The sequence below is a fragment of the Poromitra crassiceps genome (genome assembly GCF_964638095.1).
Source record: "Poromitra crassiceps genome assembly, chromosome: 7".
Classification (NCBI taxonomy): domain Eukaryota; kingdom Metazoa; phylum Chordata; class Actinopteri; order Beryciformes; family Melamphaidae; genus Poromitra; species Poromitra crassiceps.
The window spans coordinates 14,940,896-14,953,503 of record NC_139628.1 but is presented as its reverse complement, the minus strand read 5'-3'; the positions used below and the strand labels follow the sequence as shown (position 1 = coordinate 14,953,503).

General features: G+C 45.7%; 1 protein-coding gene across 1 annotated transcript in view; it reads right to left on the bottom strand.

The window, feature by feature from the left end:
* Nucleotides 1–859: 859 nt before the first annotated feature.
* LOC310780212 (uncharacterized protein) overlaps nt 860–12,608 on the bottom strand; it is a 96,911-nt gene continuing 85,162 nt past the window's right edge. Inside the window, exons 19-20 of the mRNA XM_083640793.1 lie at nt 4,355–4,445; nt 860–1,561 (exon numbers count right to left, since the gene is read on the bottom strand). Of these exons, the coding sequence (XP_083496919.1) occupies nt 1,487–1,561; nt 4,355–4,445 (166 nt within the window). The 3' untranslated portion in view covers nt 860–1,486. The remainder of the gene's footprint in view (nt 1,562–4,354; nt 4,446–12,608) is intronic.

Here is a 12,608-nt window from a genome sequence, read left to right as displayed (position 1 = left end):
CGGCATCGCGCCCACGGTCCACTCTGTCATCTGTCAGGTATGTGTGATGCTGCGTCCATCACTGTAGGGACGTTTTCTCTTTCAGTTACCCCCCCCCCCCCCCCCCCCCCCCCGGGCAGCTACAGGTCAGGTCAACATGTTTTTGTGACTGGCTTATTTGGGATACGGCTGCATCGGTTTTCCACTAGCTAAGTTACGCAAATCAAGTCGTGGCGTAAACAAGTGCTTGAAACGGGGCACAATGTGTAGCCCAACAGGCCCCAAATCTACCAGCTGATTTGAGTTTCTAGGATGGAAAACCCTCACCCTGGTTTTTGTTGACTTTTGGTTAAAGCCCCGTTATGTAGTCCCCCTCCCCCGCCACATGGCGCTGTCATGTTCAGAGTATTGTCTTATGGTGCATTCCTTTATAACTGGGGACTGGTAATCTTACGACTTCAAAGGTCATGAGCTGGGACGGTGACGTCACCAGAGCTGGTATTTCCCCATTCCAAACTCGTAGGAGCCTCAGCAGCCCCAACCTTAAAAAATCCAAGATGGCTGCGCCGCGCAACAACAGTAGTTATAATCCTAGTAATGTTGTTTAGCACTTCTGTTTTGTTTGTGTCTCATTAAATCAGCTGTACACACAGCACTGCCTAACTTCTATCTGTGTGGACGTGAGGCTGCAGTGTTTGTATGCGCAAAATGCCATGTTGTCAATTGTTATTGCTAACAATGGCTAGCCTGGCTAGCGACTGGATCTGACCAATGAACAGTGTACTTCCCAGCTCAAGTTTTCTGCAAATGGAACGCTAACAAAACGGATGTGATGTCATTTAGCCTCCACATCCCAGTTATTTTGCAATAAAGGAACGCACGATTAATCCGGTTATTATCGGAATATTGCAGTGCATGTAAACATGCTCATTGTAGCAGACAGCTGGAGACATGGGCAGTACAGCTCTGTTCTGACCACCCAGGAATGAATCAAATCATTAATCAAATCTTTAAGAATCAATTTGGGGATCTTGTGATTTTATCAATATTTTTCACATTTTATACACTAAATGATTTATCAATTAACACAAAAGAGTATGAAAATATGCCCTGTTGTGGACGTGTGTGTGTGTGTGTGTGTGTGTGTGTGTGTGTGTGTGTGTGTGTGTGTGTGTGTGTGTGTGTGTGTGTGAGAGAGAGAGACGTTTGTGGCAACCTACTACTAGTATGTCCGTGCTACCGTCGAAAATCAATTCAAATATGAACCTGTTAAATTTGCTGTTCAGTGGGGTTTCCCAAACTTGGGTTCTGGACCTAATCTAGGGTCTGAAACATGAGCGCCTGGAGGAACTTCACACCTAAACACAATTACCTCCAGAGATTTGTCTCTGTTTCTGTCGAGGTCAAATGTTAGTTGAAGTCACAGCCGTCATTCTATCATTTCTCTACCCCTCCATTGTCCCCCTCTCTTTCTTGCTCTCCCTCTGCTTGTCTCTCCATCTCTCTCTCAGTCCACCAGTGACTTGAGGTCAGGCAGGCCTCTCAGCTTCACATCCAGCAGCATCTGCCCGTAGGCTTTCCCCTGTGAAGAGACAGACAGAGAGAGAGAGAGACACTGAGTGAGATCGCTACTGGATTCTATATTCTACTATAGGCGACGCGCCTTTTTTAATCATTATTATTATTCATGTCACATTGATTACTCTCACAGCTTTGGCAAAATATATAGAATTACACTGAATGATAATATAGCAATAAAGACAGAGTGAGAGAGAGACAGAGAGAGAGAGAGGGTATGTAGGTTGATGTTGAAGGTGTGTGTCCTTTTACGCCTTTTAGTGTTCATTTGAGTGTCTATACATGTGTGTGCCATGTGTGTGCTTACAAGTTTAACATGCGTGTGCTACCAACTTCATGTGTTTGCATTCACACGTTGGGAGTGTGTGTGCCTATGTGTTTGCTAACGTGCTACATGCGTCTACACTTATGTGTGATGTGTGTGTTCGCAGGGTGTGCCTATGCCTTATATGTGTGTGTGTGTGTGTGTGTGTGTGTGTGTGTGTGTGTGTGTGTGTGTGTGAGCATGTATGTGTGTGTGTGTGTGTGTGTGTGTGTGTGTGTGTGTGTGTTGGGGGGGGGGGGGGGTTGTTTCTTTGATGTGCTGTGGATTCCAGCGAGGTGGTAAAAAGCTTTACAGGAGCGCTGTTGCCCTGGTCTAGAACAACGGATGGAGAGAAGAGGAGGAGAAGAAGGCGGGGCAGAAAGGGGAGGGGGCTTAGAGAAGAGGAGGAGAAGAAGGCGGGGCAGAAAGGGGAGGGGGCTTAAAGCCCCCCTCCAGTCAGTGTTGTCATTTCTAAGCTATTTCATGTGTAGTTTTTTTCCTGCTCTGCTAATTAGCCAAAGTGTTCGCCACTATTTGGTTGACAAATAACCTTATTTTGGGCTCAAACTCTTAAAGCAGCTACGAGCAGGATTTTCGATTGTTATTAAACGGTCTAAATTTAATATCGATGCATCACATCTTACCTCTAATAGTAGACGAGACCAACGCAGAGTAGTCTCGCTTGAACCCCGAGTGAATCGGCCAGTGTTTTAGTCTGTCTGCAGCCGGGGCAGATCAGGAAGTGAAATGAAACGGTTTGCGGCAGCCACTTCGGCCATAACCACAAAATAACTTCCAAACAACCTGTTAGAATATAACGAGAGATGTTCGGGAGAGTAGCGAGCCCCTGCATGGCGTTCTCCTTGTTTATGGTCTGTTGCTAGGCAGAGCGAAACGGTGGAAGGCAGGCAGCTGCCCTAAACCTAGAGAGAGAGAGCCTGGTGACGCGAGGTTAGTAGACAGACACACAGACTCTATAATGATCAAGAGAGCAATCTCCGATTCACACGGCTTTGGTCTCAGCTACTATTATAGGTAAGATGTGATGCATCAATATTGTAATTATACTGTTTAATAACAATCGAAAATCTTGCTCGTAGCTGCTTTAAATTGGCTCACGTGCTAGAAATGGGTGCTGACGTCAGACTTTATGGTTGTCAACGCTCACGTCACCTGTCATATTAATAATATACAATATATTACAGTGAATACAATCTGACGTTAGCTTGGCTTAGCTACGTTTGTTAACGTAGTTCGTTCTGGCTCAAAACACCGCGATAAGTCACTTTTAACCAGTTCGAGTTACTCTTTCAATTTCTTTTGCTTATATGCCCACCAGCTTTGAAATCTGTTGACTGGTTATGTTGATATTTATATCAATATGTGGCTTCTGGGTGAATGTTTAGCGGAGTGGAGGCAGCCGTACTGTTTCCGGTCTGGCCGGCTGGAAGGCAGACACAGATCGTATTGAAGGTGTGAGCGAAGCTCGGCCAAAAACACACAGGACACGGAAGCGCAGCGCAGAAGCAGCAGAGCGCGTTATGAGAGAGTTATCCTTTTTGGACAACAGTCTGACGTTGCAGTGGAACATCTTACCAGTAGATGAACTTTGGTGCAAAAGATTAGACTGGAGACGTAGTTGATGACTGCGAGTACAGTTGGAAAACTGACTGGAGCGTCCTAAGTCACGCCCTCTTCCTGGTTCGGCATGGGACCTGAGGGATTTTATTCCCCGTTCATTTTCCCATTGACCTTTCAAAAAATGCTTATAAAAAGAGTTTTACTTGATCAACCCAAGTGATTCAGCTATACGCAGAATCAGGAGAGACCACAGGACATTTCATTCAGACCATTTTCCATAAATGATTTTTCCAAACGTCGAGGGAAAAATGAAGAAGTAGTAGAAGAAGAAGGAAGGTGGAAAGGATAAAATGAAGGTGACAGAAAGAAGAGGAGAGGTAAGCAGAGTGTAGAGAGGAGAGAAAAGTGAGAAGAAAACAGAGAGAACAGGGGGAAGGGAGGAGAGGGGAGTGCTGAAAGAGAGATCAGAAAGAGGAAGATGGACGGGGCAAAAGAGTAAGGAGCTCCAGGATTAGGAAATAGTGGAAAATCATCACTCTGTGTGTGTGTGTGTGTGTGTGTGTGTGTGTGTGTGTGTGTGTGTGTGTGTGTGTGTGTGTGTGTGTGTGTACCTCCAGCGGGTAGTCTTGACAACAACACTATTCTAGCCCCGCCCACATGACCCATTGTATCACAACTTCCTGTTCAAAACGCCAGCTGTTTTACCTGCTCAAACTAGTCTGCCTCACCCGGTCAAACCTAGTTTGACTCACATTATGAGTCAGGCTAGGTTTATGAGTCACAGTCTCTCAAGACAGACAGTCTCTTCTACATATGACAAGAAATAATGTGAGTGGAAGTGGACATTTTCAAGAGAACTTCAAAAGCAAAATGGAAAGTTACATTCCGTGTGTGTGTGTGTGTGTGTGTTACCTGCGGGTCACTGCGGAGAGACGCCACCCCTCCCCCGCCCAGAGAGTTCTGCAGCACAAAGTTGAGGCCGTGGACCCCGGGCAGCGTGTATCTGCAGAGAGAGAGAGCAAAGCATGAGAACCCAGGGGGCATTGCGACAATAATGTGCAATGCGTTAGTACCAAAAACTGCAGTTTCTCTAATGGCCACTTGAGGCTGGCTGCAGAAGCGAGTCAGTCCCATTCACGCCCATGTTAAAATGCCAGGTTTACAGCATAAACATGTTTACAGCCTGGTTCAAAACACGCTTTTGGTTCACCTTTTACTATTCAAATTTGTTTATTGGGTTTTTCAGTTCAAAACATACTACAGATGCATAAGGAAAAGCAAGGCATGAAGCACCAAAAATAAGACAAAAAAAAAAAAAATAATACAAGACACAGACAACCAAGAGTAAAAAAAAATACTACAAACAATTACAATACAGTTTGCAGGGGATATGCTAAGTGCTGAGGATATGTTTTCCCGGCAATCACTGTCAAGACTCAAGACCTTTGCTATCTCGACACGACAGATACTATACTATACTATAACATCCATAATACACAGTTATCATATCATAGAGTGTCAAACCCTAGACCAGGCATGTCCAAAGTCCGGCCCTGGGGCCAATTGTGGCCCGCGGACAGATTTTAAGTGGCCCTCTTGTCTCTCAAAATATACTATATGTGGCCCTCCACACAGTATTGGTTAATCAAGCAAGTTCAATTTGCATTTCTTCCCCTTCACCTAACGATGACAGCACTATCATAGAGTTTGTACAAGCACCAAGTAGGAAAGACACAGGCAGAAATATTTTTTTCAGATGGTAAACAAAATCTACAATTGTATATGTGATTTTTTATTTTATTTTTTATTTTTATAACCCATATGATGCGAGAAGCACCTGGCCCCCCGCCATTTTCACATGATCTAATCTGGCCCCCATTCAAAAAGGTTTGGACACCCCTGCCCTAGACTAAACCAAAAGCCAACACTTGAATCTCTGAATCTCAATGAGGCAGTATTGGGAGGAGAGAGGTATTTTTGATCAAAGTCATCCAGAAACATACCTGTGTGTGTGTGTGTGTGTGTGTGTGTGTGTGTGTGTGTGTGTGTGTGTGTCCACACTCTAAGATATTTCTGAGTCGAACGGTCATTTCCCCTTTCATGGCAACTGCACGGGGGGTGAATTTTTTAATAACTCACCTGTTTAGAGTCAAATAGACGAGAGAAAAGGCTATGTTTTGGGGCGTGATTGACAGGTCACCTGTCCAGTGATCGTGCAGCTCGCCAATCATGGACCAATAGCAGGCGGAGCTGCGTCTCTGTGGGAAACCCTCGGTCTCACGTGAGCTGCGCCAAAACCAAGAGGGCAGCAGCCAAAACGCCAAACGGCATGCGGCCCCCTGTGTGGCCTGTGCTGGAATTGCAATATATATATATATATACACCGCCGGTATATATATATTTTTTTACAGTGCACCTGAACGCAACATGCAAGATACCCGCTGAATAAGTGTCCAAATGTTCATGTCATTCTGGCCAATACTCCACTTCTGTTATAACGTTTCAGTCTGGAATATGGAATATTCCCCCCCCCCCCGCCGCCTCATCATCACCTCCAACTCCTATCCTCCCCTCCTCTTAATCATCACCTCCGACTCCTATCCTCCCCTCCCCTCCTCTTAATCCATGTCACCAACGCGGACTCATGGATTCCTCAGATCATCCATCTCCATGGAACTCCCAATCTTGTTACCCCTTTTTTCACCTAGCTATTAACTAGTATTCTCTAAACCTACGAACACTTACAGACTGCATTTTCTATTTCTTTTTGGACTCTACTTTTTAGATTTTCAACTCCCTTCCCTGATCTTAGGATAATTAAAAAAAAATAAAAAAAATATTACATTTTTATATCCCTTCTGTTGGACTCTTTTTACATTTTCAATTTTCTGTTCTCTTGTAAATTTTATTTCCATAATAAACCATTCACAGAGTTTCATTATCGGAAACTCTGTGCATGGTTTAGCCCGGCATCTCTCGGCCTGTCTCGGAGGGGAGTCCCCAGATGGGGGTCCGCTGCTGTGGCCTGGGTGGGCCCGTCCCCCGCGTGGCCTGCTCTCACGCTCTCAGTCACTATGCTGGTGGCTGGGGGCTGGGGGGGCGGGTCGTGTGGGGGCTGGGTCCGCCCGGGCCGCAGCAATGGGCCCCTAGCACAACGACCTCACAAGGTTCCTCCTCAGCCAAGTCACTGGGGCAATCCATGTGGCGATCCATGTGTGGATTGCCACCATATGGTGGACAGGTTTTCTTGCGTTCACTGGGGGTGAGGGGGTGCCGCTGTGTCCCGGCCTGGCCTTCCCTCCCACGCCTTATGTGGGCGGGGGCCGGGTCGGGGGGCATCGGTGCTCTTCATCACTGGTCGAGGGCTGCCGGTTGGTTTAGAACAGCTTAGGTAGGCGATAGATTAGCTACAGCCTAAGGCTGACCTGTTAGTGTTCAGGCTAAAATCAGACTAGAGCAGGGTAGGATAGGCCAGATTAGGCTGTAGATTAGCTAGATACTATGTCCCAGTTAGCTCTGGTTAATGCTTAGAGTAGTCAGTTGTCTGATCTTCTCCCCCCCCCCCTCTCTCTTTCCCCCTTCCCCCGCTTCTTCCCTTCTTCCCCCTTCTTCCCGCTTCTTCCCTTCTTCCCCCTTCTTGTTCTCCTCTCTTTCCATGCTCTTTCCTCCCCCACATCCCACCGCCCCCCCCTCCCTTCTCCTGCTCTCTCCTCCTTCTCCCCCCCTCTGCTCCTTCTCCTCTTCTCCCCTATTTTCCTGAATCCCTGCCACTTCCTGCTCTCCCTTCTCTCACATTCCCCCTGCTCTCCTTCCCCTGCACCCTCCCACCTCTCCTTCTCTGCCTCTCTCCTCCTCTCTGTCCTCCCCCCTCTCTCACATTCCCCCTGCTCTCCTTCCCCTGCACCCTCCCACCTCTCCTTCTCTGTTCTCTCCTCCTCCACATTTCCCATTTTCTCCCCACCCTCGCCCTAATCCGGGCCCGTATCCTACTCCCTCCCTCCACCCTAGACCCTACCTCTACTCTACCTCCCCTGTACCCTTCCACCTCTCCTTCTCTGTTCTCTCCTCCTCTCTGTCCTCTCCCCTCTCTCACATTCCCGCCGCTCTCCTTCCCCTGCGCCCTCCCACCTCTCCTTCTCTGTTCTCTCCTCCTCTCTGCCCTCTCCTCCCTCTCACATTCCCCCTGCTCTCCCTCCCCTGCACCCTCCCACCTCTCTGTTCTCTCCTCCTCCACATTTCCCATTTCCCCCCACCCTCGCCCTAATCCGGGCCCGTATCCTACTCCCTCCCCTCCCCCAACCCTAGACCCTACCCTGGCTCTCCCTCCCCTGCACCCTCATCTCTCCTCCTCTGTTCTCTCCTCCTCCACATTTCCTATTTTCTCCCCACCTCCCCCCTCTCCTCCCTCCTCCCTCTCCCTCCCTCCTCCACTCTCCTGCTTTCTTCAAATGTTCAAATGTTATCTTTATTCTGTATATTCTTGTTACTGTGTGTTAGCTAGAATCAGCTAGACATACTTTCTGTGAAGCCCTCTGAGACATGCTTGTGAATTAGGGCTATATAAATAAACTTGACTTGACTTGACTTGAATATCTTTCAATAATCTTTATGACTAAAAGGCTAAAAGTAATCTCATGTGTAAGAAATACATTGAAGTACAATTTTTAATAATGACCTCGTTGGGTTTGGATTTATTTAGCTTCAAGAGTGCATTTATTCCCCTAAACCTGGCTTCAAATGCCCCAAATTTTTCGCACCAGCGCCGTTCGGCCCCCAGCCCTAAGCAAAAATCTGGCCCTCTGGTAGCGAGGACATTTGTTTGTGGCCCTCTCTATCATCAAAGTTGCCCATCCCTGCTCTAGAGCCATTTCTAAACATGAAGTCTGGACCATGGCTGCTATATCCGTGCAGCCTATTTACCGGTTTTACTCTTCTAGAAATGAGTGATCGTTGTTTCTCTACATAAGGAAAAGGTCTGTGTTTTTTGGCTGAGTGAAGCGGCAGGAAGTAAAACAGAAGCAAAGCAGATCCAGTTTGCTGGGACAGCTGGTCCAGTCCCAGCCCTCGAATCAATGTCTTGCTTGCTTTACTTCCTGCTGTTTAGACACAACGTGGCTGATTTTGGTGGGATGTGAAATAGGTGTATTGCTGACATCCCGTGCCATAATAACGGACGGAAGGACACACAAAGTCACCTACAGTATTAATAATAATAATAATAATAATAATCGGTCTTATATAGCGCTTTTCTTAATACTCAAAGACGCTTTACAATTAACAGCTAAACGTGTAACATAACTAAGGACAGGTGTTGGACAGACACATGTGGAGGTTAGGAAAGGGCAGGGGCAGGGTGGGGTTAGGTATTCGGGGCAGGACGGAACGGGGCAGACCATATACATCTAGGGAGCTACAGGGTGGGAGGGATAGGGGAGGTGGATGATCAGATGTTATAGGCTTGCTTGAAGAGATGGGATTTAACTTGGTTTTTAAAAGAGGAGAGGGTGTCAGAGTTTCGGATGCTGGGGGGCAGGGAGTTCCAGAGGGTAGGGGGCATTTCCAATGGCAAAGGCTCTGTCTCCGACGGTCCGATACTTGGTCTTAGTGATGGGGGTGAGAAGGTTCACCTTATGTAGCCATGCCCATTTGACCCGGTTGTGTGGTCTTTTGACTACCGGCAAAAAAAAAAAAAAAAAAAAAATGGCTGGCTGCTCCAATATCATTTAACTCTGAATTAACTAATAATTTAGCCAATTGTATGTAACATACCAAATAAAAGCAAACGGCAATGTCTAAGAATGCAACGCCATGTAACTGGCTCGTTAAGTCTCGCATTCCAGGGAATTACGTTAACGTCTGCGGGTCTTACAGACGTAAGTGGCTCGAGCGCTCGGAGGATAGAAAACTATCTGAAGCTTTCTTTGTTGGAGTCCAGGTATGTTTTACAAGAAAGTGCTCGTCATTGTCGACGATAACGTTATCTGACCTGGCTAACAGTGGATACTCCGCTTGCTTGCTGTGTACCGAGCTCAAAGTAGTAGGCTACGTTCTTTATTTTACCCCCTGCACTGTCCGCTACAAAAACAACTCTCTTCTTCATGACGTTCTTTCATATTTGGCGCTGTGACTGGCGGAAGTGTTAACACGACCCGGAAGAATTTGGCCCACTGCCGCGTCTGAACATAAGGTGAATAGAAGTGGCTGCACCGCGTACAATAAGTGCATGCTGGATGATAAATGTTATCTTAAAGCTTAAAATATAACTAGGGATGCACTACATGGATTTTTACAGCCGATACGATAACCGATAAATATATGCCTCTCATGGCCGATATCTGATACGATAAACCGCTAATTATTTCAAATGTTTGTATTAAAAAAACAAGTTCTTAACCTGTATTTGATGCATACCTGGGGTAAAAAGAAAGAAAGGGCAGATGTAGTGAGCAAAGATGGATGATTTAATATTCCATAGCTCTGACTTAACCAAATCTGACATCACTAACACTTCTGATATAATATGATTGTTTTAGTAAAGTGTATCACTCAATACTCAATACAAAAAATAAAGGCTTTTATAGAACCAAAAGCCTATAGCTGCTTAGTCTGCAGATAAAACTCAAAAGGCACAGTAATTTAGACTCTTATTGGCATGTTACTGGCAATGGTTTGTCAGAATTTTGCATTGGGGCCAGTTCTATTGAAGTGATGGGGCAGGCATGGAAATCCTCACTATAAGGCATCATATCTGTGTAGTTTCACTTTTTACTAAAAAATGCTCCCTCTAGATCAGTGGTGTCAAACATGCGGCCCGGGGGCCAGATCCGGCCCCCCAAAGGGTCCAATACGGCCCAAAGGATGACTTTGCAAAGTGTGACAATTGCACTAAGAAGTCCTTCAATCCAATGTGATGCACTTGTTGAAGGCTAAGAGGTAGCAGGTTTCAGGAGCAAGTTACATATTAACTCATTGAGTGCCAGCCACTTTTGGAGAACGGACGCTCCCAGTGCCAGAGTTTCAGAGCGTTTTCAGTGATTTCTCGAGGCCCACAGAATATTGTGTGATATTACTATGTAAACACCGAACACGCACAAAGAACGATGAGACTCTCTTCTATCATCTGCAAAAAAAAGTTTATTGATCCCATTTTCCGTTCTTTAGTTATCAGCCGGAGAAGATAGCTTGATTTAACCAAAAACAGCCATTTTTTTCTAGAAGCTGAGATAATGAGCCTTTTGTGAAATTAAACATTTCAAGCACATCACTGACTCTGAAGCTAATATTTTCTAATGTAGTCACACCTCAAAAATAATTTCCTTCAATAAAACAGTGAAGGCCAGGGAATTTTGTTTGGCAGAATAATATTTTTTAGCTGCAACCAGCAGCGCTGGCCCCTGCGTGCGCTGCTGGTTGCAGCTTCTTGCTGGTCTTGATTTGCTGCTGGTGGGCATCGGATACTCTGGCTTGCGTTTGCCAATCCTGTCCTGCTGTCTGGGTCTGTCTGGGTGTTGTGTGCTGCTCTGCGTGCCCCCCCCCCCCCCCCGCCTCAACTGCAAACCCCTCGTAGTGGGAGTGTCTCTGGTGGCTTTCTGCTGCTGTGCACAGTGAAGGGTGCGGCCGGTGCGCTACATCCAGCTTTTTTACAGCGTTCCGCGTGTGTTTGTCACCGGCTCCCATGCTTCCAGTTGAGAATAATAACAACTCCACGGCTGATCATGCGGATGGGCTGTCGCAACGGACACGGAGGGGCTCAATTGTGGCAGCAGATTGGCTGCTGCAGGCACAGCTAACGTTATGCTTCATGCATATCGATGCATACGGATGCGATGCGATTTCCGTTTCCGACTTCTTCTTTGTTTTTACCTCGCCTTTCTGTAATCTGGAGAGCACTGTCGCCACCTAAGGGTTCTGTAAAATAGGTTAGACACATTAAATAGCTCCCATATTGTAAGAGGCGATGTAAGAGGCTTAGATCGACATCCTCCCGTCAAAAAACGCAATTGACGACTTTAGTCGTCGATGGCACTGAACGTTACTAAATCAATTGACGACAAACGTCGTCAATTCAAATAGTAACGTAGAGTGCCAATGACGACGATTGTCGTCAATTGCGTTTTTTGACGGTGGGACGTGGATCAAAGCCAGATGCATCTCCTGTACAAATATGGGGGATGTTGAATGTGTAAAAGCTATTTTACGGACCCATTAGGTGGCGACAGTGCTCTCCAGATTAGAGAAAGGTGAGGAAAAAAACAGAGAAGCAGCCGTGGGGACACGGAAACCGCATCGGTATGCATTGATATTAGGGATGTCAACGGTTAACCGTTAATCGATTAACCGTCGCTAACGTCATTGTTCGGTTATTGCTGTCGGTCTATCAGTTAATATTATTATTATTATTTATTTATTTATTTATTTTTGACACGTTTTTTGAGTTTCCTTGCAGATTTTGCACAGTGTTTTGCATCATGCAACTATTTTGTTCAAATTTTGTTCAATTGTTGGCAGCAAATCGAAATAGGCTATATTTTGTTTAAGTTTTTATGCTGCAAAAGACAGTAGGCCTAATGTGAAAAAATCAAAAGAAATAACAGATTGTTGTTGTTGTAATGTTTACATAAACAGGAAATAAAGCTCTCAAAAATATATTTCCTTGTCATCCATATAAGAGCCAGAATGATTTTGGAATGATTACCTGATCAAAATGTGGCAATAAACTTATACATTTCAGCAAAGCCAACAAAAAATAAAGGCATAATTCTAACACAAAAAGCATTAACATTTCAGCATCTAAATAGACACGCCTTGTTTGGGCATGAGCTCATTGAGTAAATAGACATTTTTTTTTTTTTTTAATATTAAAAAATTATGAATTAACCGATAGGTTAATCGATTATTAGCGTCGGTTAATCGAAAGTGAAATTAACCGAAAATTGACATCCCTAATTGATATGCATGAAGCATAACATTAGCTGTGCCTGTGAACAGCAGCCAATCTGCTGCCACAATTGAGCCCCTCCGTCTCCGCTGCGATAGCCCCTCCACATTATTAGTTGCCGACACCAGCGTCTTTCTGAAAAGTTACATTATTCTCAGCTGGAAGCGCTGGGAGCCACAGGCGACAAAAACGGCGCAACGCTGTGAAAAAGCTGGGACTCGCCTGGCC